This window comes from Haliotis rubra, unplaced genomic scaffold, assembly GCF_003918875.1.
Source record: "Haliotis rubra isolate DU_JTF1 unplaced genomic scaffold, ASM391887v1 Scf171, whole genome shotgun sequence".
NCBI classification, from domain to species: Eukaryota; Metazoa; Mollusca; class Gastropoda; order Lepetellida; family Haliotidae; genus Haliotis; species Haliotis rubra.
In genome coordinates, this window is record NW_025765681.1 from 970,950 (window position 1) to 997,592 (window position 26,643).

The 26,643-nt window shown below is 41.4% G+C and overlaps 2 protein-coding genes and 1 long non-coding RNA gene across 3 annotated transcripts in view; 2 read left to right on the forward strand and 1 right to left on the reverse strand.

The window, feature by feature from the left end:
- The first annotated feature begins 8,594 nt into the window (after window positions 1-8,594).
- On the forward strand, window positions 8,595-23,399 carry LOC124272632 (cytosol aminopeptidase-like). Its single transcript, XM_046707831.1, is given in 16 exon segments — window positions 8,595-8,717; window positions 9,473-9,585; window positions 10,736-10,833; window positions 10,836-10,898; window positions 12,037-12,105; window positions 12,557-12,676; window positions 16,979-17,030; window positions 17,032-17,136; window positions 18,832-18,931; window positions 18,934-19,111; window positions 20,061-20,149; window positions 20,335-20,437; window positions 20,676-20,755; window positions 21,599-21,748; window positions 22,006-22,099; window positions 22,869-23,399. Coding segments are annotated over 16 exon segments (1,563 nt in total). The 5' UTR covers window positions 8,595-8,630; the 3' UTR covers window positions 22,931-23,399.
- Window positions 23,400-23,506: 107 nt separating this feature from the next.
- Window positions 23,507-24,374, forward strand: LOC124272633. Its single transcript, XR_006897377.1, has 2 exons — window positions 23,507-24,122; window positions 24,168-24,374. It is a non-coding gene; the product is annotated as an uncharacterized LOC124272633 (long non-coding RNA).
- A 929-nt stretch (window positions 24,375-25,303) lies between these two features.
- The window catches only part of LOC124272606 (anaphase-promoting complex subunit 4-like), a 184,685-nt gene continuing 183,345 nt past the window's right edge, over window positions 25,304-26,643 (reverse strand). Inside the window, exon 26 of the mRNA XM_046707806.1 lies at window positions 25,304-25,698. Coding sequence (XP_046563762.1) covers window positions 25,477-25,698 — 222 coding nt within the window. The 3' untranslated portion in view covers window positions 25,304-25,476. The remainder of the gene's footprint in view (window positions 25,699-26,643) is intronic.

Genomic DNA, 26,643 nt, shown 5'->3' on the forward strand with positions numbered 1-26,643 from the left:
GATCCTAGCTAGTTAGGACAGGAGTTAGGACATCCTACCGTTAGGATAAGACCCATTCTCGAAATGATCCTATCCTTGTCCTAACTTGAGCTACCGATCCTAGCTAGGATAGCGAGCTCTTCAGTAGGTGAGATAGAAGTTGGGGATTCACCTAAATATTACCCATGATTCATTCCATAAAAAAAAACACATACATATACAATCTCGTTTACAAGATATATGGTAAAACTAGAAATCGAAGTGAAAAGCTTGAAAGCGGTGAAACTCAGCTTTGGGTGGACTTAGTAGATCTAGAAGAAATCATAATTAATTATAGTTCTAATTAAAATACACATCTTGTATCCAGAAAAATAGAGTGAATTAGTACTTGAATAGATTTAAAATATTTAATGAGATTTGAGATTTTTTAATAACTATTTGTTCGAAGTACCATACTTCCAGAAAAAAAGTATTGTTATATACTAGGCACATAAAGAAACTGTGCATACAAAAAGTTAAAATCAAAATTTATCAAACCTGTGTAGACACATAAGGATTCAAACTCAGAGATTAGTGACATGTATCCAACGTGCATGCACGTTCCACGTTCCGTGACGTCAGTGGGTTCGTCCTTGAGACGTGCAATACGTTGTTGCACGTGCATTCCGGGAAAGAGAAACAGAGCAAATGAATGCCACACAATACTGTCACTTTGGAAAGCTCAACCCCTGCCCTTGCGATCGTTCAAAAAATTAAACGGCTATTGAAACGCATAGCATGCCAAGGCTCACGTCTGCACAACGTCATGAGGCCATTGGGATGGTCCGTGGGGGGAATGTCTCAACGACAAGTGGCTGCACATTTCCACTGGTGACACGCTACCAGAACACAAATGACGTCATTGATCGGCCACGTTCTGGACGTCCACGTGTAACAACGCCAAGACAGGACAGATGGATAAGGGTGACCCATCTTCGCCACAGGTTTCAGACTGCAGTGATGACTGCCCGAACCATCCCAGGACTTCGCCGTATCCACCCCAACACAGTTCGACAACGTTTACGTCATCACGGGATCAGACCACGACGTCCCGCCATACGGCCTATCCTGACACAATGTCATCGACAAGCTCGCCGAATGTGGTGCCAAAATCATGTCCGCAGACCCTTGTTTTGGTGGAGAAATGTTGTTTTTACAGATGAGTCCAGGTTTGACATTTCCCATAGTGATGGACGTCAACGTGCCTATAGACGCGTGGGAGAACGTCATGCACAGGCCTGTGTCTTGGAGAGGAATCGATTTGGTGGTGGTTCCGTGATGATTTTGGGTGGAATAACAGCACGCCAAAGAACTCCTTTGGTGATTGTTCAGGGCAACTTAACTGTTGTGGGCTACAGGGATCAGATTCTTCGACCTGTGGCAATTCCTTTTCTGCAACGTCATGGCCCTGGGTTAACATTCCAACAGGACAATGCCCGCCCTCATACGGCAAGGGTTGCTATGGATTTCTTGCAACACCACAACGTTGACTTACTGCCTTGGCCTGCAAATTCACCGGATCTCTCCCCGATAGAGCATGTTTGGGACGAGATGGATAGACGTCTACGCCGTCTTCCTCATCCGCCAGATAACGTCCTTGACCTTGCAACAGAACTTGAGAGAATCTGGCGTGACATCCCACAAGCCTTCCTTGCACGTTTGATAGGCTCTATGCGTCGTCGATGCACTGCTGTTCTCAATGCCGATGGTGGACATACCCGTTATTGAGGTTGTAACATGGTCGTTTGACCCCTGTCCCGCTTGTGGACTCGTGACGTCATTGTGATTGACTTTTCAATTGAAATTCTCCCGACTTGTTATGGTCTCATGATCCCTCCATTAAAGTTTATATGTACCTTTGACATTGTTATCGTACTTATCAACTGGGATAATATTTTGACAATGCACAGTTTCTTTATGTGGCTAGTAATGTTAATATATTCGATATTTTCATCACATAATAGTAGTTTTGAAGTTTTTGAAAAATCATCTATTTGACAAGGAGATCACATTTTTACTTCAGAGTTTGAAAGTCTGCCAAAAAGCAATAAGATATGTGCAAACAATATTTTCATTTGATTTGGGTTTCTTTGGGTGAAAATCATGACTTGATCTCTCATTATACGTCATCTCACAAACTGAAAATTCACCTAGGAAATAAACAGGAGTTACTCCCCCTATCAAGTTGGCCTTGACATTGACATTTAACGGCAATGTGACGTAAAAGACCAATGTTGTGATTAAAAAGCCTTTAAAGGCCGAGAATAGGTAAGAATTGAACAAATCTCTTTTGTAGATCTAAAGAATATGTGCATTGCAACAAGTGTGTCTATTCATTACCGATAAATTGATAATATAAACACAAAAAAAGTCATCAATGATCAAAACTGTGTGCAGTTGGTGAACAAACAAGAACCACACCATGTTGACTTCCACTAAGATAGACTTAGTACAAGTCAGAACCTATCCTAGTATTTGTCCTAAGTTAGGATATCCTAGCGCTAGGATACTTTTCGAGAATAAGGTAGAACACGTATCCTAGACCCTAGGATCATGTGAGTTAGGATATGCCTGCATGCGCGTGTGTATAGGATCGTTTCGAGAATAGGGGCCCAGGCATCCCAACTCCGTTAATCCTTTTCATTGTCCACTGTTTATCGTGTTTTGATGATTTAGAGAAAATATTGCAAAATGGATATGGCACTGAGCACCAGGGAGGCGCAGGTAGGCCCAGAAAATTGACTGTCGGTGACAGGAGGCGGCTTGGTATTCTTGTTTCTAAAAATAAACGAAGGAGTTTAGAAAACTTAAGGCTGGATATGATTGATAGAGGAACTGTAGCTGTCTGTAAGGAGACAATTAGAACTGAGTTGCATGCAATGGGTTGGCAGAAAAGTCGAGGAATTCCATCACCGATCATGAAACCTGACCAAAAGGAGCGAAGGTTGAACTGGTGCTTACAGCATAGAAATTTTAACTGGGACAATGTGATTTTCTCAGATGAAAATTATGTGTGGCTGTTTCCTAATACACTGAAATTCTGGACCAAACAAACTGAAAAACCTTTGTATCAGCGCCCAAAGTACAGTCCGAAATTTAACGTGTGGGGCGGCATATCTGTGTTAGGGGCAACGCCCCTCTGTGTATTTGAAGAGAATATGAACAGTGAGCGGTACACAGATATTCTCGAGGGACATTTACTTCCATCTGCTCACGTGTTCTATGGAAATGTTTTGATTTTCCAGCAGGACAACGACCCAAAACATCGGCCTTGTTTCGGACCCAAAATATGACATTATTAGATTGGCCAAGCTATAGCCCTGACCTAAATCCAATAGAAAATGTTTGGGGACTTATGAAGGAAAGTGTCAATAAGAAATATCTGACAAATATTGCTTACATACATATGGCTACCAACTCAGATTCACGTCTACGAGGACCCGGATTAGAATTTTTCTTCTACAACCCTTGCTTGTAAGAAGCGACTAATTACGTAGATCGAAGCTCGTGACATCAACCACCAGGTGACAATCCACCGTCATATAGCTGGAATATTGCTGCGTCAATCAACACACAAACTTACCAAAGAAGTGTATTTGGCAGGTTTTCCATAAGGCCTTGGAACCGTGAAGATCCGGGCTAGAATTGATCTTCAGTAACCCTTGCTTGTCGTAAGAGGCGACTAAAGGGATCGGGTGGTCAGGCTTGCTGACTTGGTTGACACATGTCATCGTATCCCAGCTGCGTACATCGATGCTCATGCTGTTGATCACTGGATTGTCTGGTCCAGACTCGATTATTTACAGACCGCCGCCATATAGCTGGAATATTGCTGAATGGGGCGTACAACTAAACTCACTCACTTACCAATAAGGTGTTGATGTGGTTATATATATATATCTAATTCATTGGCATCCTGCATTTCTCTTTCAGGTTAGCCAACAAGGACAAAGCCTGAATCCACAGCCATACCTATTAACCAGAGAGAATTCTATGGACAAGAAGACAAGACATGGGGATATTTTACTCCATGTCATTATAAACAGACCGATTTCAAAGACAGCATTTGTGACATTAACAGGTTATGTTACGGACTTTAGACAAGTATTCTACCATGAGTTCTGAAGTTATTCGATTCTGATTGTTCAATCAGAGGTTATCAAACAGCAATAAACCCCCTCTGATTGAAACAGCCGATGCGACAGCTGAATTATTGCGCAAGCTGATCTATATAGTACAAGTTGTACTACAACCCTTCTTTTTCTGCCATTATCGTAGTCATTTTTAAATAATTATATGTGCAATAAATAACATTATCAGATGGTGTGAATTGCAACGTGGCGCTTACTTCAATATTGAAGTGATATGTGGCAGTAGATTTTGCGCAGAAATGGGAATCTGCAAGCAGAAAGTTTGGGGGACAACTGCGAGCTTAGTTCAACGGCGATGTCATGGCGTCACAATAACATATATAACAGTGACGCGTAGTGTAGAACAAAACCTTCCTGCTTAGTTTACTTTAATTAGAACTGCAATCTCGATAATAACTGCTAAATACGTTTCTGTGCTGACTGTTTTCAATGCCTAGCAGATGTTGGAGTGAACTATTACGGCGTAAAGGAAACTTGAGAATATGCAGCTGATTATGTTTGGCTGTTTGTTTGTTGTTTAACGCAGCACTCAGCAAAGTTTCAATTAAATGGCGGCGGTATGTAAATAACTTTATTTTACCTTCATGTAAAATACTTTAATTTCATTGGTCAATGACTCTTTAACAAGTTTCCGTGTCACCCCTCCCAGGAGGGTGACAACTGGAAAGAATATTACCCGCTGCCACGGTAACCGCCAAATTCTCCGCCGAGAAGTTGTATCGCTAACAATCGTATGACGTCATAATATGACGCATGCAGTGCCAGGGGTTCGAAAAACGTTCGATTAGCTGTTTTTAGTTCAATATGTACAGATTTATTTTACCGACTTTCACTGCTTTATTTAAACTATTTTATACATTTAATCGTTTGCACACTCAACTTAAACATAATTAACCATATTTATAGCAGTTTTAAGCTTGTCAGAATATGTTTCACTGATGTTATAAATCCAGTCGAGAGGCAGACGCCATTTTGTGTACATGTCATATAGTCGGTCGCGATCTTGAACATAAAATAAAATGATATTTTGTACATTTAACATGTCGGTAAGATAAATACGTTGTATGCTTCTCCCTCGGGTAATACGGTCTGATGTACGCCTTTTTGTAGCTGTGTCATCCCTCTCCCACCGGCTCGGGTGACACTGCTACAAAGAGGCGTACATCAGACCGTATTACCCTCGAGAGAAGCATACAACTTATAGTGTGTGGACCAGACAATCCAGTGATCAACAGCATGAGTATCGGTCTAGGATACGTAATTAGGATACGATGACATGTGTTAACCAAGTCAGCGAGCCTGACCATGCACCCGGTCTCTCTTGCTGAAGACCAATTACAACCCGAATCTTTACGGGTGAATATTTTTGTGAAGGCTGTTATAGTTTGTCAACTGAACTTTTGGCACCCTCTTTTTCACAATATACCTTTTAACCAAAAATGCCTTCAAAATGTTTTTAGGCATACGCTTTTTATATCTTATGACCTATCTCAGGTTTAAATTTCATAATTTTATGAAGCCATCTTATAAAAATATGAAAAATAGAAGTAGTTATACAAGGGAGTAAAATGATACGATGGAACAGCAAACAACATGGTGTGACTCGCGTGCATCTTGTTTACATTGTTACGCCTGCAAGCAAATCTAAAGGGACTGTATAATCATCACAAATCCATTTTAAACAAGCAGATTTATTGAAGTCTTTAAATACTGGTTGGTCAATATCTTGTATCAAGATCCAAATTTGAGCAACAGCTTGCATATGGTATGCTTTGATACAGTGATGTCAGGACTTCTTTTGAACAATATTTTCTTCAGTTTGCTTGACGATATGGACTCATAACCGACGCATGACGTCCCTCACAACCCTTCTATCGAATTCATCAAGATTTCTTTTCTTTATACTATCCCAAAAAGAAACGCATAGGCCAGAAATCTGTTGCGAAAATGTTGTATTTTCAAACATGTATAACTCGTCCACAAATAGACTTTAGTGCATGAATTTTTACATCAGTTTAGAAGAAGGAAATGTCTATACAACCAAGTGGATAATTTTAGATAACGGAGACGTTGAGCGCGATGGTGACGACGTAGCACGGTCCCGACGTCGGGTCTCCTGGCTCTCAGTCCAATCTCTCTCAACCTGTTCCGTACAGTTTGACCGGATATCCTCCGAAGTCCAGGCACCCTGGCTGCTGTGCTCTCACCCGTGGCAGTACGATCACGCAAATGTAGTACCCGGATGTACCGATCTTGGGCTGCAGTGGTGACTCGAGGTCTGCCTGTACGGGGACGGTCATTTGTTATACCTGTTTGGTTGTAACGAGCTGCAAGCCGTGATATCGTGCTCAGACTAACATTCAGACGCCTGGCAACAGAAGATTGGTAATCTCCAGCGTGCATTCTTTCAATGGCGATGTTCCGTGTCGCAGCGTCAAGACGTGGCGTAGTGATTTGACCTTGAAACTCCTTCAAAACGAATGCCGATTTCCGAAAGTAATCTGGATTTTTATAGCCAGACAGTGCATGCTCTTTGCTGCACAATTTCAACTGGAAGGTGATTTTTGTTGTGTTGTGGCGATGCGTTTTTAATCCTTGTAAGAAATCTCATCAAATAAACATTTTCAGGTAAAGGCGATTTTTTACTTGTGCAATTGTGTAAAATCATGTTATCAACACTTTTGTTACATATTTTGACGATTGTTTGAACACAATAGGTAATTAATAGATTTTTAAAATACAAAACGCCTATGCGTTTCTTTTTGGGATAGTATACGTCCAGCATGGCCTGAGGACGACCCATTCTAACCCGGATCTTCACGAAAGAAAAATTACTGAGGGTAGGTCAACAACCCAGTGCCTTATGACGAGGGTGAAACGAGGACGCAAAAATATGAAACCGATTCACATTTTCATGTTTGAAGGTGTTAAAGATCTTGTCAAAGAGCGGTGTGTAGAGATGTGACGTATGTAGTTTTGCCACCGTGCGACTGTCGGTTGGGTAGTCAGCAGACATGGGTTCAATTACTTTGAAATGTAATTAATTAAATTACAATTACTTTGATTTTCCTCAATTACAAATACAATAACAAATACAATTACACCTTAAATTAAAATTTAATTAATTAAATTACAATTACATTACCAATGTAATTAATTACAATTACAAATTACTTTGTTAAAAAACCAAAACAAAACAAATATATTTCTGTATTCCTTTAATCAACAAGATATCGATGTTGGTAAACAGTGGTCACTAAATCCAATTCATATTTTTGTCATCAAAAAGTGAAATGCAAAATTAGATTATATCTACAATGTACACTATTTTATCAAATTTGTATTTTGCATATTTCTTTGGGCTTATTATCAAATACACACCTCTTCCATCTCTTGTTGCAAAAAACACTTTGTCCACCACTGTCAAGAACAATCAGCCTGGTCTAAGATTAGCACAAACACACATTGTGATATCAGTGAAATACTGTGCGAAGTAGTTCCAAACCTAATTAACTCACTCACACAAGAAACCAGAATCCATGCTCGGTTGTAACAGGGTAACGTAAACATTGCGTTTCAGAATACATGGTGTATGCCCAAATGTATTCACGTGGAAAGAAGTACTACTGTCTGCCTTGTCTCGAGTTGGAACGTTATAGGTATAGGGCCAGGTGATTTTAAAAGATGAAATTTAATAAACACGTCTTACACTCGATGTCATTGGCACAGGTTAAATTCTGGTATCAATGTTACCGATTGCCCTGTTCAAATACACCCGAGAAATCTGTAGTCCTGAATACCATACCATAATCATGAAATGGCATGCTTTTTGAAAGGAACATGTTCTCTCTCAACATATAGAAACGCCTATATTTTGAGAAGCGTGTGAGATGCTAAAATGTATGGAGTCCTAGAACGGACATTGTCATGTTGTCGAATTGCCACATTGTGGAAAAATATTATTCAAAACGGACAATGCACCAACGCGATTATATCCCTTTTAGGATTACTTAGAATAGACACACAACATTTAATTGTTGGATATGGGTTCAAACTCGTGAACAGTCATGTGCCAAGACATCCATTACCACTGTACATCGGGAATCCAGGGTACACCTTTGCTAGTACTATCCATTACCATTGTATGCATGTATTTCATTCTTGACGTATATGAACTGCCTAATGTTGGAGGATAGCCCTAAGTAATGTATGTTTTAAACGCTTACGATTTCTGTGAAACCCATGAGCATGGGTATGTGCGGACAAACAAACATCATATCCTATCGGTCGGAGCGTATCTTGAAATCCAACCTATTACCATCGGATTCACTTTATACACAAAGCATTAAGGAGACGGAGAAAGTCTACAGTCTAACTCCACACATACAAGCTCCTGTTGAGAGCTTGAGGCGGGCACCTGCTTAAGGGAGGTAACTCTAATCCCTTCTGCACCGATAAAACATGGTGTGGGTTAGAGTTTCAACACTACACCGGTCGGTGTTAAGAAACTTTTGTCTGTCTCGAAGTTTTAGTGCAACCGTATCTAAAGTAAGTTAACTGGAGGAGTTAACATTAGAGGAGTAGATAGTAGAATTGTTTATATCCCATGTTCAGAACAGACCCCCCACACTGACCTCTGTAAGTAATTTCTAAATCCATGGACGCTACATATATTTAGTGCCCATTGTAAATGACCGAAACTAACTGAAGCAAATTTGAAGGAAATACAGCCAGGAATAATGTACAGAAAAATTCAAAAGCAAAAAGAAGACTTACACCCGAAAATGTTATTGTCAGGATAACAGAAATATTTGGAGATTTCCAATTGATATGATTATCTCCCGGTATTATAGTGAGATAAACACAATGCTTGATATAAGCAAATTATAAATGTAGCATAATCCGAGTAAAACATTCACTGGTCTTATTGATTGTTTAGAAAAGTATGTATGTAGGACAGTAGAAAAGGCACTGAAAGCCTAATATCTTTGGAACGTGTCATGGAACAAGCTTATAGTGGCATGTAGGTTGTTTTGTTTCCTTTTGGGATGTCATCAGTTGTTTACAATCACTGTCCACAAGAACTTTTTGCCTATTGTCAGTGATGACACATTTTACAAAATTGCAGACAACTTTGCTAACCATTCCCCGCACGATGAGTAAAAGTGACGACCATCATGAACTCTTAGTACTTCTATTAAATTTATGAATTAGCATGTAATCAACTTGGATGACATTATGTTTTAGGTATTGGTTATGACACATTTCCTGTGATGCATGTTGCCATCTGTGTGTCTCTGCAGCACAGGGGCGTGGTCGTGGGTGTGTATGAGGAAGGTGAAGGGATCCAGCTCAGTCAAGCAGGGGAGACAATCAACAAGCAATGTGGTGGGCAGTTACAGCAGCAACTCAAACAGTGAGTGATGTAAAGCACATACACCATGATGCTTTTGGCAGTAAGGAAAACCAATTGCCGTTAATAGTAATTATCTGAAGACAGAGGAGATGCAGGATGGATGTGGAGTTACATTGGGTATTTTTGCTTGATTTACAGATCCACTGACCTCAGTAATTGAAAAAATCGAAAGAACAAAAATTAAAATAACAATATTTCTCTTTATGATGCTTACGGTCAAGATGGCCTTGACAATAAAATATACAAGGTGGTTCTAATCTACTGGAGATTAGTTCGATGAGTGACCATATTTGGCATACTTCTATTTTCAGGTCAGTTTGATAATGCTTAGTTATTGTTGACTGCTGACTATTATTTTCTGTGATGTCAGTAGAACAATCCTGATTGTGGGTTGAAAAAAATTCATTTACAGTATTTGTTGGTTGGTTATCAGTGGACTCTCCAGTATTTCAGCAATATTATGGCTGTAAAATTCTGTGAAGATCTGGGTTACAATTGGTCTTCCACAAGAGGCGACCAACAGGACATGTGGTCAGACACACTGACTTGGTTGACACATGTCATCGTATACCAACTGTGTAGATCAATGCTCATGATATCAATCACTGGATTGACTGGTCCAGAATCGATTATTTAGAGATCGCCATCATATGGCTGGAAAATTGCTGAGTGAGTTAGTCTTAAAGTCTGGACCAAACAATCCAGTGATTGATATTGTGATAAATGATTGAAAAATCGATATGAGGAAATGTATGGTACAGATGAGTCTGACCATTCAATCCATTTGGCTGCCTCTAAATACCAGCATAGATGGCTGGGGGGTTATTCTAACCCAGAATCTACACAGAGCTAAACAACATTCTCTCTCTCTTAAACTACATTCACTCAGCTCGTGAGGATTGGGTTAGAATTGGTCTTCAGTAACCCATGCTTGTCGTAAGAGGCGACTAACGGGATCGGGTGGTCAATGTTGTTGACTTGGTTGACACATGTCATTGTATCCCAGTTGCGTAGATCGATGCTCATGCTGTTGATCACTGGATTGTCTGGTCCAGACTCGATTGGTACAGACTGTCGCCATATAGCAGGAATATTGCGAGTGGCGTAAAACTATACTTACTCATTCACCCATTTCCTTGTCATGATTCAGAGCAGGGAGGAAGCTGAAGGCAGGCAAGACCCGAGTGTTGTTCGGACTGGATGAGGCTGGGTTCTCCTCCGTGGCTGTGGTAGGGGTGGGAAGAAGGGGGTCGGCTTCAACGAGCAGGAGCAGGTGGAGGAGGGCAGGGAGAGGGTCAGGAAAGCTGTGGCAAGTACGTGTCGCTCTATACACTAACACAGACATTGTCATTCATAGTGGTAGGGAATTTGGTGATCTGGTGATTAAAATATGGTAACATTCCTTTTCCATTGTTAAATGTTCTCATGTCATTGTTAAATTAATTTTCATAGTACATAGTCATCACAGTACTATGGTTAAAGACATGTAATGTGGTCTTCGTTCTACACCTGTCTTATATCAGGGGTGGAAATAACTTTAAAATTGCTAATGTACTCCCGATACAGTGGCACATGTAAAATCACTTACCCTGATAATTGTTCCACTATATCGGCCGTTTTCTTGTTGATTTTTTAAATAAACAACATAATTAATATTGGAAAGTCAACTGGACACCGGTACAGTGTGATATACAAATTTGCTTGCCCGACAGAAAAAAACACTGGACTCGGGCGTCAGGCATTGGGTTATTTCCACCCCTGTATATAGTAGTAATGAGCATCTTAGTGCTGAGATGTCTGTTTGGATCAGGACTTGATGCTGATAAATGTTCCTTATGGAAAAAGGGGCGTTGGGGTAGCATAGTGGTTAAAGCGTTCGCACGTCACGCCGAAGGCCCTGGTTCGATTCCCAACATGGATACAATTTGTGAAGCCCATTTCTATCCCCAGCTGTGATATTGCTGAGATATTGCTAAAAGCGGCGTAAGACCATACTCAGTCAGCCAGTCATTGTGGAAAAATAACATAGATAGCTGAACTATCACACACAGTGTTATCTCTCTTTGTCATCTTAAGACTTTTGCCTCCTTATGAAGGAGCAGATTAGAAATTGGTCTTCAGCAACCCACGCTGTAAGAGATGACAAAGAGGATTGGTTTGGGGATTTGTTTGCATACATCCCAGCTTGATACACATGATGTCAATCACTGGATTGTCTAGTCCAGTCTAGTGCAGGCTAATTACCAACCACGATCGTGTAGCTTTAAATAACAATACACTTTGCACTTTTGTGTCAGTAGCTGAAAATGGATTTTCAGGCAGATTCAGTCAGTTTCTTTGTTTCCTAAATATGGCAGGGTCAGGATTGATAATATTTTAACATAAGGAAAGATAAGCTTATGTCTATCACATGCCTGTAAACCACTGACCTACACAATCTCCATGTTGCAGATGGAGTGAGGCAGCTGTCAGAGGTTGGGGAGGTCAATGTGGACGTAGATCCGTGTGGAGATGCTGAGGGTATGTTTCAATGCTGGCACAGTTTGAGAAGCTTTAACAGATGAACTAAGCAGTGCCTGTCCATAGTGAAGATTTGGCATGATCAGATGATCAGAACTCTCCAGTTATGAGAATATGTAGAAGATTATGTTGTCTGTCTAAGTAAAAAGGAGTTGAACTCAAGTCTAAAATGATTGGTCACGTTGAGATTACCTCAGGTCTAATCTGAAGTTAAGAATTGTTCTTGGTTAATTTTGGATTTTATTTATCTATTCTGTTTTTGTTGTTGTCAATCTATATTTTTTAAAGACTGAATGTCAGTCAAAAGGTTCTGTGCTCTGTTTTATAGGTAGGTAGATAAGGTTTTAGGGCGACCTTGGGCCTTAAAAGGCCTATATGCACCCACTCTGTTTTATATGGGCCATTGATGGATTACCTCCCTTGATTCAACTGGTTACCTCCCTTGTTTAAGCGGCTGCTGAAGGTGCCCTGCTCTCTCTCTTCTCCTATGATGAACTGAAGGCAAAGGATTCTCGCAAACCACGTGTCCAAACATCATGCTTCACTGACCACATACAAGGCGACAGGTGAGATACAATGTAGATGGATCGCATCATACCCACAATATGTCGTACCCACTATTCGTCATACCCATGATCCAGATTAACTATGGTCCGTCACAGTCAAGATACATTGGCCCATGGTCCACTGATCCATTTTCCATTGACTCATGGTCCATCATAACCATGGTCCATCATAGCCATGATCCATTGACTCATGGTCCATCATACCCATGATCCATTGACTCATGGTCCATCATACCCATGATCCATTGACTCATGGTCCATCATACCAATGATCCATTGACTCATGGTCCATCATACCCATGATCCATTGACTCATGGTCCATCATACCCATGATCCATTGACTCATGGTCCACCATACCCATGATCCATTGACTCATGGTCCATCATACCAATGATCCATTGACTCATGGTCCATCATAACCATGATCCATTGACTCATGGTCCATCATACCAATGATCCATTGACTCATGGTCCATCATACCAATGATCCATTGACTCATGGTCCACCATACGATCATGGTATCCATTGACTCATGGTCCATCATACCAATGATCCATTGACTCATGGTCCATCATATCCGGCGTCCATTGATGGTCCATCATACCCATGATCCATTGACTCATGGTCCATCATACCCATGATCAATTGACTCATGGTCCATCATAACCATGATCAATTGACTCATGGTCCATCATAACCATGATCAATTGACTCATGGTCCATCATAACCATGGTCCATCATACCCATGATCAATTGACTCATGGTCCATCATACCAATGATCCATTGACTCATGGTCCATCATACCAATGATCCATTGACTCATGGTCCACCATACCCATGATCCATTGACTGATGGTCCATCATACCAATGATCCATTGACTCATGGTCCATCATACCAATGATCAATTGACTCATGGTCCATCATACCAATGATCCATTAACTCATGGTCCATCATACCAATGATCCATTGACTCATGGTCCATCATGCCCATGATCCATTGACTCGTGGTCCATCATACCAATGATCCATTGACTCATGGTCTACCATACCCATGTTCCATTGACTCATGGTCCATCATACCAATGATCCATTGACTCCTGGTCCACCATACCCATGATCCATTGACTCATGGTCCATCATAATCATGATCAATTGGCTCATGGTCCACCATAACCATCGTCCATCATACCCATGATCAATTGACTCATGGCCAATCATACCAATGATCCATTGACTGATGGTCCATCATACCCATGATCCATTGACTCATGGTCCATCATACCCATGATCCATTGACTCATGGTCCATCATACCCATGATCCATTGACCCATGGTCCATCATACCAATGATCCATTGACTCATGGTCCACCATACCCATGATCCATTGACTCATGGTCCATCATAACCATCATCCATTGACTCATGGTCCATCATAACCATGATCAATTGACTCATGGTCCATCATAACCATGATCAATTGACTCATGGTCCATCATAACCATGATCAATTGACTCATGGTCCATCATAACCATCGTCCATCATACCCATGATCAATTGACTCATGGTCCATCATACCAATGATCCATTGACTCATGGTCATCATACCATGATCCATTGACTCATGGTCCATCATACCCATGATCCATTGACTCATGGTCCATCATACCCATGATCCATTGACTCATGGTCCATCATACCATGATCCATTGACTCATGGTCCATCATACCAATGATCCATTGACTCATGGTCCATCATACCCATGATCCATTGACTCATGGTCCATCATACTCGTGGTCCATCATACCAATGATCCATTGACTCATGGTCCACCATACCCATGATCCATTGACTCATGGTCCATCATACCCATGATCCATTGACTCATGGTCCACCATACCCATGATCCATTGACTCATGGTCCATCATAACCATGATCAATTGACTCATGGTCCACCATAATCATCGTCCATCATACCCATGATCAATTGACTCATGGTCAATCATACCAATGATCCATTGACTCATGGTCCATCATACCCATGATCCATTGACTCATGGTCCATCATACCCATGATCCATTGACTCATGGTCCATCATACCCATGATCCATTGACTCATGGTCCATCATACCAATGATCCATTGACTCATGGTCCATCATACCCATGATGAATTGACTCATGGTCCATCATACCCATGATCCATTGACTCATGGTCCATCATAACCATGATCCATTGACTCATGGTCCATCACCCATGATCCATTGACTCATGGTCCATCATACCAATGATCCATTGACTCATGGTCCATCATACCAATGATCCATTGACTCATGGTCCATCATACCCATGATCCATTGACTCATGGTCCATCATGCCATGATCAATTGACTCATGGTCCATCATACCCATGATCCATTGACTCATGGTCCATCATACCCATGATCCATTGACTCATGGTCCATCATACCCATGATCCATTGACTCATGGTCCATCATACCAATGATCCATTGACTCATGGTCCATCATAACCATGGTCCATCATACCCATGATCAATTGACTCATGGTCCATCATACCCATGATCCATTGACTCATGGTCCATCATACCCATGATCCATTGACTCATGGTCCATCATACCCATGATCCATTGACTCATGGTCCATCATAACCATGATCCATTGACTCATGGTCCACCATGATCCATTGACTCATGGTCCATCATACCCATGATCAATTGACTCATGGTCCATCATACCCATGATCCATTGACTCATGGTCCATCATACCCATGATCCATTGACTCATGGTCCATCATACCCATGATCCATTGACTCATGGTCCATCATACCCATGATCCATTGACTCATGGTCCATCATACCCCCATGATGGTCATTGACTCATGGTCCATCATACCCATGATCCATTGACTCATGGTCCATCATACCCATGATCCATTGACTCATGGTCCATCATACCATGATCCATTGACTCATGGTCCATCATACCCATGATCCATTGACTCATGGTCCATCATATCCATGATCCATTGACTCATGGTCCATGATCCATTGACTCATGGTCCCATAATGATCCATTGACTCATGGTCCATCATAACCATGATCCATTGACTCATGGTCCATCATACCCATGATCCATTGACTCATGGTCCATCATACCATGATCCATTGACTCATGATCAATTGACCCATGGTCCATCATACCAATGATCCATTGACTCATGGTCCATCATACCAATGATCCATTGACTCATTGTCCATCATACCCATGATCCATTGACTCATGGTCCATCATACCCATGATGAATTGACTCATGGTCCATCATACCAATGATCAATTGACTCATGATCCATTGACCCATGGTCCATCATACCAATGATCCATTGACTCATGGTCCATCATACCCATGATCCATTGACTCATGGTCCATCATACCCATGATCCATTGACTCATGGTCCATCATACCCATGATCCATTGACTCATGGTCCATCATACCCATGATCCATTGACTCATGGTCCATCATATCCATGATCCATTGACTCATGGTCCATCGTACCAATGATCCATTGACTCATGGTCCATCATAACCATGATCCATTGACTCATGGTCCATCATACCCATGATGAATTGACTCATGGTCCATCATACCAATGATCAATTGACTCATGATCAATTGACCCATGGTCCATCATACCAATGATCCATTGACTCATGGTCCATCATACCAATGATCCATTGACTCATGGTCCATCATACCCATGATCCATTGACTCATGGTCCATCATACCCATGATGAATTGACTCATGGTCCATCATACCAATGATCAATTGACTCATTGGTCCATGGTCCATCAACCATGATCCATTGACTCATGGTCCATCATACCCATGATCCATTGACTCATGGTCCATCATACCATGATCCATTGACTCATGGTCCATCATACCCATGATCCATTGACTCATGGTCCATCATACCCATGATCCATTGACTCATGGTCCATCATAACCATGATCCATTGACTCATGGTCCATCATAACCGTGATCCATTGACTCATGGTCCATCATACCCATGATCCATTGACTCATGGTCCATCATACCCATGATCCATTGACTCATGGTCCATCATAACCGTGGTCCATCAACCCGTGATGCCTCATACCCAAGATCCAATAGACCGATGAACAGTGTTTCAGCCCAGATGTGAGGGAGACAGAGCAGCATGGTATGACACTGTTATATATATACTTTACCCAATGTTTCAGCACGTCAACGAAAGAGTCATGGCAGCGGTGTGACATTGGCAGAGGGGCAGAACCTGGCGGTACCTGATGGAGGCACCCTCCAACTACATGACCCCCAGTATATTTGCCAGGCTAGCCCAGGACAAGTTGAACCAGAGTCACCAGTGTACAGTCACTGTCAGGTAGGCAGACAATGATGTTTCGTATACAAGGAAACAACTATAGCACAAACCTGACCTTGTGATTTTTAAAGTTTCGTAAATGGACAGTCAAGGGGGATAACTCACTTAGTCAACATTTGACTACTATCATCTGTTAACGAAAATATTATCATGTTGAAAATATGTTATGCCAATGTATTCATATATTGGGAAGTTGTATCTTACAACTTGTATGTTTGCTAGTGAGTGAGTGAGTGAGTGAGTTGAGTTTTACGCCGCACTCAGCAATATTCCAGCTATATGGCGGCGGTCTGTAAATAATCAAGTCTGGACCACTGTGCAATTGGGAACCGATAACGTGTCAACCAAGTCAGTGAGCCTGACCACCCGATACCGTTAGTCACCTCTTACGATAAGCATGGGTTACTGAAGGCCAATATTGTAACCCAGACCTTCACGGGTTGTATGTTTGCTAGAATTGACAGAGAAATATGAGGGCTAGGGGTGGCCCTAGTTGCCTGCTTCATCACACAATAAAAACTCTCTTCCAGTTATTGTGTATGTGTTGACATTGTGTTCAGTGTTTTAATCTCCCCTTAAACCCATACACCCTTACTATTAAGTAGACTTTTGTCATCACCTTCTCCCTCAGGACCGCCTCCGTGGTGTAGTGGTTAGAGCGTCCGCCTCGGAGAGCGGAAGGTCGTGCGGGTTCGATCCCCGACCGCGTCATACCAAAAGACGTTAAAATATGGTACTTGGTGGTCCCTGCCTGGCGCTTGGCATTAATGGGTACAACAAGGACTGGTCGGCTCAGAGTCAGAATAATGTGTCTGAGTGGGGTATTCATGCTTCACTGCGGCATGGTATCTCAGTGGGCTAGCACTATAAAACCAGCTTAAGTCTGGGCTAGTACAAGCAGCCCCACATACACACACACACACATGCCCGTCGTCATATGAGTGAAATATTCTCCAGCGCGACGTTAAATCCAACTTCACCTCACCTCACCTTCTCCCTCACTCTCTCTCTCTCTTACCTTTTTCTTTCCCTCCTTTATGCTCCCCAAGGGCACAGGTGTCCCAGCTTCTGGGGCACGGCATCGTATACCAGAAACCAGTGATCCTGGGTTCAAATCCCAGATCCCTCCCTTGTTACATGATTTGTGATAATAGTAATAATATATAATAAAGTTGATATTCGTATTGAGCCTAAATACAAAATTTGCTCAAAGGCGCAGGTCATAGGCTCGTTTGAACAAGTGGTCTTCAGCTCACTTTGAAATATCTCACAATCATTGATTTGCTGGATATTTGGTGGGAGTTTATTCCAGAGTGAAGGGCCTGCTTTGACAAAACTGCTGTCAACGTAGAGTGTTGTTCTTGTTGGGGACATTTAGTTGTTGAAGAGAAGCTGACTGCAGCATTCTCTGAGGTTGGTATCTGGCTAAAACCTGTTCTAGATACAGAGGGGCTAGACCATGAAGAGCTTTAAACACAAACATCAGTAATTTGTAAACAATCCGATGGCGAATTGGAAGCCATTGTAGGTCGTATAAGATTGGCGTATGCAGCATATCCATTCACATTGGTTTCACTGAAACATCCTAGATGTGCATCACTTTGGGCTTTCCTACCAAATAAAGCCAATACACCCTGATACAACTGAAATATTGTTCAAAGCATTGAACTCAACTCACTCACTTCTCTTCACCAGAAACAAGGCTTGGGCTGAAGAACACAAAATGGAGTCCTTCCTGTCAGTGGCCAAGGGCTCAGTAGAGCAGCCTCTCTTCCTGGAGATTGACTATCAGGGTGGGGCACAGGGGACACGCCCATCGCCCTGGTAGGCAAGGGCATCACGTTTGACAGTGGAGGCATTTCGCTGAAGCCTGGGGCGGACATGGACAAGATGAGGGCAGATATGGGTGGGGCGGCATGCGTGGTGGGGACGCTGTTAGCTACATCGAGGCTCAGGCTGCCCGTAAACATTAAAGGTAATCTGTATGCTTGTTTGTAGTGACCCTTGTTTATATGCTTTGGTAGAAGCCACAAACCACGACTGGATTCGAACCCTGGACCTTCTGATCTAAATTGAGATTCCTTGTTCACATGGCCAAAGAAGCTGACGAGGTGACAAGGTATGGATGTCATCTGTGGGATGTCTCCACAGGTTTTCGTTTCAATTTGGTCCTTGGGTAGTATAGGTTTGTGAACCCAGTGATTGTTTTGAGAGCTTCTGATGGAATTCAATGTGAAAATGTTCACGGAAAATGATAACAGTTTGTCTGGATTTTTTCCAGTGTCATGGTCAGTAAGGGATATTTGGGCTGCCTAGTGGTTGAATTATTGCCTGTCAAAGAGCATTGTTTATATGGCCACATATGTGTGAAACATACATCTTAGGTGGCTCTGTCATGAATCAGTGTATGAAATAAGCCACAAATCCCGGATTTAACCAGACCAAATATGGTGAATTTACTCAGATGTTTGGAACATCTAAACATTTTACCAGACCATCGGGCTGGCTAGCTGTAAATTTAGACCGTCCGTGAGAATTCTAGACCATCTCGGGCGGTCGGACGGGCCTTATTTCATACACTGCATGAATACTGCTAATCTCAGAGTAAAGCCTCACTGATTCACCTTACCCACCCTGTTAGAAGGGGAGCAAGTTAAGATGTTATGTCGTATTAGCATTATTTCAGCCATATAGCAACGTGACCAAATTTACACATATACTTAAGTCCACCATCCTAGTATAAACAAGCTGAATAATTTACAGCTTTCGTCTTTCCTTATGTTGGTATGCACACATGATTCTGTTGAAAAGATATTCACTGTGATTCGATGTTAACAATTTGCACTCTCTCTTTGCCGAGATCTGAGTCCTTAATTGACTGACTTGTACTGTGATTCTGCTAATAGCAATTTCTCGTCATCTAGGTCTGATACCTCTGTGTGAGAACATGCCCAGTAGCCGAGCCCTGAAACCAGGCGATGTTGTCCAAGCTATGAACGGCAAAACTATACAGGTACAAATCTCTCTTGAACACCTGGATCCTTCCCAATATATTATTGAATGAGTGAATAAATCATTTAGCTTAGAGAAATTACACATTACCTGTCTGAAGTATAAGATATATTTTGATTATGGAAATATTCTATGGTTTTGATCCACCCTGTTACCATGGTTACAACTTGTAGATTGTTCCTGCAGGTAGACAACACAGATGCCGAGGGCAGACTTATTCTAGCTGATGCGCTCTGTTATGCCGAAACCTTTAAGCCCAGCCTCATCCTTGACCTTGCAACCCTCACAGGTGAGTTACTTCCCCTTGTATTCAAGGGACCTAACCCCTTCCCAATATGTGACGTCTTTACTCTCTGGTAAAATGTGTTTCAACTAATCTGGTTAGAGAATAGTCTTATATGAAAATCTATCTAAAATTACAATCCCTGATTTTCATTTCCAATCATTGCACAATGAAGGATGTGTGGCATTGGTGAGATACAGCATAAGGTATTAGACACACTCACTCACTCACTCGTGTCTTACAGGGGCTGTAGCTGTGGCTCTCGGCAGCGGTGCTACTGCAGTGTACACCAACTCCACTCCCATGTGGGACGTCATCCAGAAGGTATGGGATTCAGTAATCATATTTATTGATACGTGGAATCATTTTGTGTTCAACCTTAGCTGGGAGTTCTTTGACACTGCAGCCACAGCCAATTGTTATTTTCTTTAAAATTCTGCTTGTAGGTCATGTTGTTTTAATTATTTACCTCATGCTGCATGCTTGGCAACTGACAAGGTAGTGATGACTATTAGTTAACTGTGTAATGAGTTATGAATAGATGATGCATTTTAGAAAGTGCTCAGATGAATCATATACATGTTTCTCAGTAGAGTACTACCTGTGAAGATCCGGTTTGGAATTGATCTTCACTAACCCATGCTTGTCGTAAGAGGTGACTAAAGGGATCGGGTGGTCAGGCTCGTTGATTTGGTTGACACTTGCCATCGTATCCCAGTTGCGTAGATCGATGCTCATGCTGTTGATCACTGGATTGTCTGGTCCAGACTCGCCTATTTACAGACCGCCACCATTTAGCTGGAATATTGCTGAGTGCAGCGTAAAACTAAACTCACTCACTCAGTAAAGTACAGATTCTAGTTCTTTTGTTAGGTTGATTCCTATAGAGGATTTGAATCCAAACTCTCAGCGTGGGACATTTAATTGCCAGCACACTAAGCCAGCGATCTAACCCACTCAGTGTAACAAGTTGTGTTCATTATATGCTTGATGTGCAAAATAATAGCTCTGGATCTTTTGTTTTGTTTTTTACTTTAATTTTTTAAATTTAAAATCCTGATTTCCTTCCTCACTTTTAAGAATAATATGTAGCCGTACATACATTGCATTTCCCTGTATCAGATCACTGACATGGGTCTAACTATAATGAGCCTTTCGTTATCTTAGGCAGGTACTCGGACAGGGGATCGGGTATGGCGCATGCCATTATTCAAGCACTACACAAACCAGGTGACCCATTGTGACCTTGCTGACCTCAACAACATCGGCAAATACTCCCGCGAAGGTGGCTCATGTACTGCTGCAGCATTCTTAAAGGTGAGGGTCACGCGTAACTGTACAGGAACAAAGCATCCAGTGCTGGCAGGAGAGACTATCTTGGTGGTCAGATGTAAGGACAGACAAAGATTTTTGCACTTAAATACAAAAGTAATTGAGAAACGATTTGTGCGTTTGTAGACAAGTCCCCAGCTGGTTTTGTTACAAGTTGTTTCTTGTGCCTTTCCTTCCCATTTTTGAGAGTTTGACAAAAAATGTGAATCTTTGTCAAGCAAATGGCCTCATCTTGGTTGCAGGAGTTTGTGACAAACAAGCGGTGGCTCCACCTGGACATTGCTGGCGTGATGATGAACAAGGACGAGGTGCCGTACCTCGGCAAGGGGATGGCAGGTACTGGTGGCCACATACAGACTTGTGTTTATGTAGAACAATTACATTCTTTGATATCCTCTCTTATGCTGGGGGTAGTGGGGTAGCCTAGTGGTTAAAGCATTCACTCGTTAGGCCGAAGACCGGGTTCGATCCCCACATGGGTACAATGTGTGAAGCCCATTTCTGGTGTCCCCTACCGTGATATTGCTTGTATAATGCTAAAAGTGGCTTAAAACTAAACTCACTCATTTCTTATGCTGATTCACTTGTTTCACTGAAATTCTGTAAGTGTTTATATTCTTCGCAGACCTGTCTGAAATTGTTGCCAAATATGGCATTGAATCAGTTCAGTCTCTGAAAATGCCTCACATCTGAAGAAAGGTTCTCACTTGTGAAATAATTACTTGATCAAGTTTAACATCTTGTGTCAATAGTGATGTCACAGGGGTGGAAATAACTTTAAAATTGCTAGTGTACTCCGGTACAGTGGCACATGTAAAATCACTTGCCCTGATAATTTTTCCACTATACCAGCCATTTTCTTGTTGATTTTTTAAAAAACAACATAATTAATATTGGAAAGTCAACTAGACACCGGTACAGTGTGATATACAAATTTGCTTGCCCGACAGAAAAAAACACTGGACTCGGGCAATGGGTTATTTCCACCCTTGTGTCAGTGCTTGGATTCATACATTTAAGGATAAGGAATATGAAAAAGTTATTAATGAATAAGTCTGTTGGCATGTGTTCAAACCAAAACTTTTTTTACATGTGATGTTCTCAGGGCGACCAACCAGGACTCTTGTGGAGTTCCTCAACACCCTGAGCAGGCGAAAGCTGGATTGAGATCTGATGTCAGGACTGTACAGTGTTTCACTACCAGGGACGCAGATGTCACACCTGGTCAGATATGATCCTCCACCTACCTTGTGTGCTTCTCTGGTTCGGAGGAAGCTGCCATGTTTGGATCAGCCATGAATGTGGAGCAGCATGCAGCATAATGCTGGACTCTATATACTACTCAAAGTTTGATAGGGTTAACCAAATGTTATTTTTAATGTCCTCTCTATATATATTATGAGATGTAGTTGCATCATGGAAAGATAAAAAGACATACATATCAAAGTGGCCACATATTTTTAATACTCAAATCTTCATCAAATTTGATTTCTCAAGGGATTGATTTATTAAATCAGATACCCTATACTGTGGGCAATGGGGGTAGCTTAGTGGTTACAGTGTCTGCTATGAAGAATATTTCTGGCCCCGATTTCTCGAAACAAACTTAAGTCTGAGTTTTGACTTAAGTTAGAGTTTGTACTCAAATTTGAGAAAATGCATTTCCTAGAATAAACTGAAATTGATATTTAACTCAAACATAGTAGACAATTTGAGTTTGGTGGATAGATTACTTAAGTTGTTTGGGCTTTTTTTATTTTAAAAATGAAGTTGAGTTAAAACTTCAGCTGTTTCAAATTGTCAAACTCAGTTTGAAATTTGAGTAAAAACTTAAGTTTGTTTTGAAATCGGGGCCTGGTGTCCCAGGCTGGATATTGCTAAACATAGTAACAACTATATTCACTCACCTTATCCCGGAATATGAATATTTAACTGGACTACCCACATTGTGTATTCCATTTGTTTCTAAATGAGAACAATCAATTGCAAAATAACTCAAAATCGGGAATAGCCTACAAAATGCATGCATGGTACATGGCAATGAATACCCTGTACCCAACATCTTTCACTTGGTATTTTTATACCTATCACTGAAAATTATGTTTAAGAAACGATCATGGGGTTATGTTGACATCTTAACAGGAGGGGTGCACAACAGTAGGAGGGAGAGGACATGTACTACAGGTGCTTCCCATGACATGACAGCAAAAGAGGGGTCATCTCATAATAATTTTAGTCACAATATGACTCACTCATGTAACAAGCCACTTCGTCAAAACTGCTTGTGTCACTGCTGATGGTCACAACTATAATATATTTTTCAATTCATCGTTCTCATTTCAAGTCAAACAGACTAAAGGTTTTTATATTTTTCAATTCATTGTTCTCATTTCGCAGACTATAGGTTACAAGGATAGAGCAGTTTTTTTAGAAAGGGAGCTGTAGAGATTGGGGATCAAATGATTAGTTTGTCAAGGTCGTGTGTGTAGAAGATTAACAACTCACCCAGTAGATGTGTATATGGAACTCTTGTTGAAGAAAGCATCAGAGCAAACCATGGATGTGTGTTGTGTGTGAGTGCTTCAGTGTAATAAATATATAATACAGTAAATGGTACAAGTTTGTCCACTTTGTGAACTTGTGTTTACAGTTTGTGAACTACAACTCTGAGAACTGGATAGTTAACAATGCTTGCATAATATACCCGTGAAGATCTGGGTTAGAATTGATGGTCATAACAGGCAAATAACGGGATCGGGTGGTCAGGCTCGGTGACTTAGTTGACACGTGTCATCATATCTCAGTTACAAGTATCGATGCACATGCTGTGGATTGCCTGGTCCAGACTCAATTTACAGACTGCCGCCATATAGCTGGAATATTGCTGAGTGCGGTGTTAAACAACAATCAACTCTCACTGATGAAGATACAACCAGCATGGTAAATATAAAAAATAGCGATAGTGTTTGAAGCACCAGTAAAATATATCAAATGACAACAGTAAAAGCCAATACAGTTTTATTGCACTGTAACAACAGTTGACTATCCTACACAACCATGTATTGTACAAATACAATCCAATATACATATAACTGGTAACAGTGTTTACATGTTTGATTATATGGAATACAACCTCCAGCTACTGAAGGCTTCTGCACCTACATCTTGTAGCTTGAAGACAATTGAACACAGGAGGCAGAGAATTAACATACATAGGATATGAATAGTGAATCGGTGCTAACAAGATTGGAAGCATTTGGGGCAGACTGAATATGCATCCATTGTGATATTGCACTGCATGTCAGCCATTGGTGACTGAAGATATTTCAGCTCTGTAGAGCTTGTCGTAAAAGAGCGAATAACGGGATCGGGTGGTCAGGCTCGCTGACTTGGTTGACACATGTCATCGGTTCCCAATTGCGCAGATCGATGCTCATGCTGTTGATCACTGGATTGTCTGGTCCAGACTCGATTATTTACAGACCGTCGCCATATAGCTGGAATATTGCTGAGTGAGGCGTAAAACTAAACTCACTCACTCAGCGCTGTAGAAGGGTGTAGCCTTGTGGTTAAAGGGTGTAATTTTCATGCCTAAACCAGGGTTTGAATTGTTTGCTGCGAATTCTTTGTTTTCCCTACTGTGAGATTGCTGTAATATTGCTCAATCTGTGTACAAGCTTCCTCACAACACCTATGGTGGATGACCTTGACCTTCAGGAGTCCTCTGAGTAGATGCTAGACGTGTTCTCCTTGTCTTCGTCCCCACCGACATCCTCCATCACCTGGCTGTCCTCTGCCCTTGGCTCCGATTGACTCTCAGTTTGGGACTTGTCAATTTCCCCTTCCCCATGGGTGATATCTTCCTCATCGTCTTCATCTTCTTCCTCCTCTGCATCCATGAGGAAGATCCTCACACGACGTTTGGAGGAAAACAGCTGCAATGGGAAGTCAAAAGTCAGGTGTACATTTCACAAACAACATTAACGTAAGGTATTCATTTCAAAGATGGACAAAAGATAAAATGAAACCAATTCTGCAGTTGAATTACTTTCATAGGTTCATAAGGTGACTTCATAGTAAAAACAGAAGGCAATACTGTTGCCAGTGGGTAAAATGGTGTCCTGGTGCTGTGACATCTGTTCTGGTATGGTTAAAACTTGCTTGTCATAGGATGATTACATTGGATCTGGAGTCAGGCTTGATGAACTGAATGTCTCTGCTCCCCAAAGGCAGGGATCCAAATATATGTTTTCACAAGCCACTGTGAAATATTGGTGACTATGGCATCAAATAATATTAACTCTTCATCGCTACAGTGGTCACCTACTTACTAGAGTGGTAATAACAGTCATGGTCCTATACTCACAACTGTGGTCCCCTACTACAAAATCAGTCCTCTACAAACAACTGAGGTCCCCTACTACCAAATCGATCATCTACTAACAACTGTGGTTCTCTACTACAAAATCGATCATCTACTAACAACTGTGGTTCTCTACTACAAAATCGGTCCTCTACAAACAACTGTAGTCCCCTACTACAAAATCAGTCCTCTACAAACAACTGCGGTCCTCTACTACAAAATCGGTCCTCTACAAACAACTGTAGTCCCCTACTAAAAAATCGGTCCTCTACTAACAACTGTAGTCCCCTACTACAAAATCGGTCCTCTACAAACAACTGTGGTTCTCTACTACAAAATCGGTCATCTACTAACAACTGTGGTTCTCTACTACAAAATCGGTCCTCTACAAACAACTGTGGTCCCCTACTACAAAATCGGTCCTCTACTAACAACTGTAGTCCCCTACTACAAAATCGGTCCTCTACAAACAACTGTGGTCCCCTACTTACAACTGTGGTCCCCTACTACAAAATCA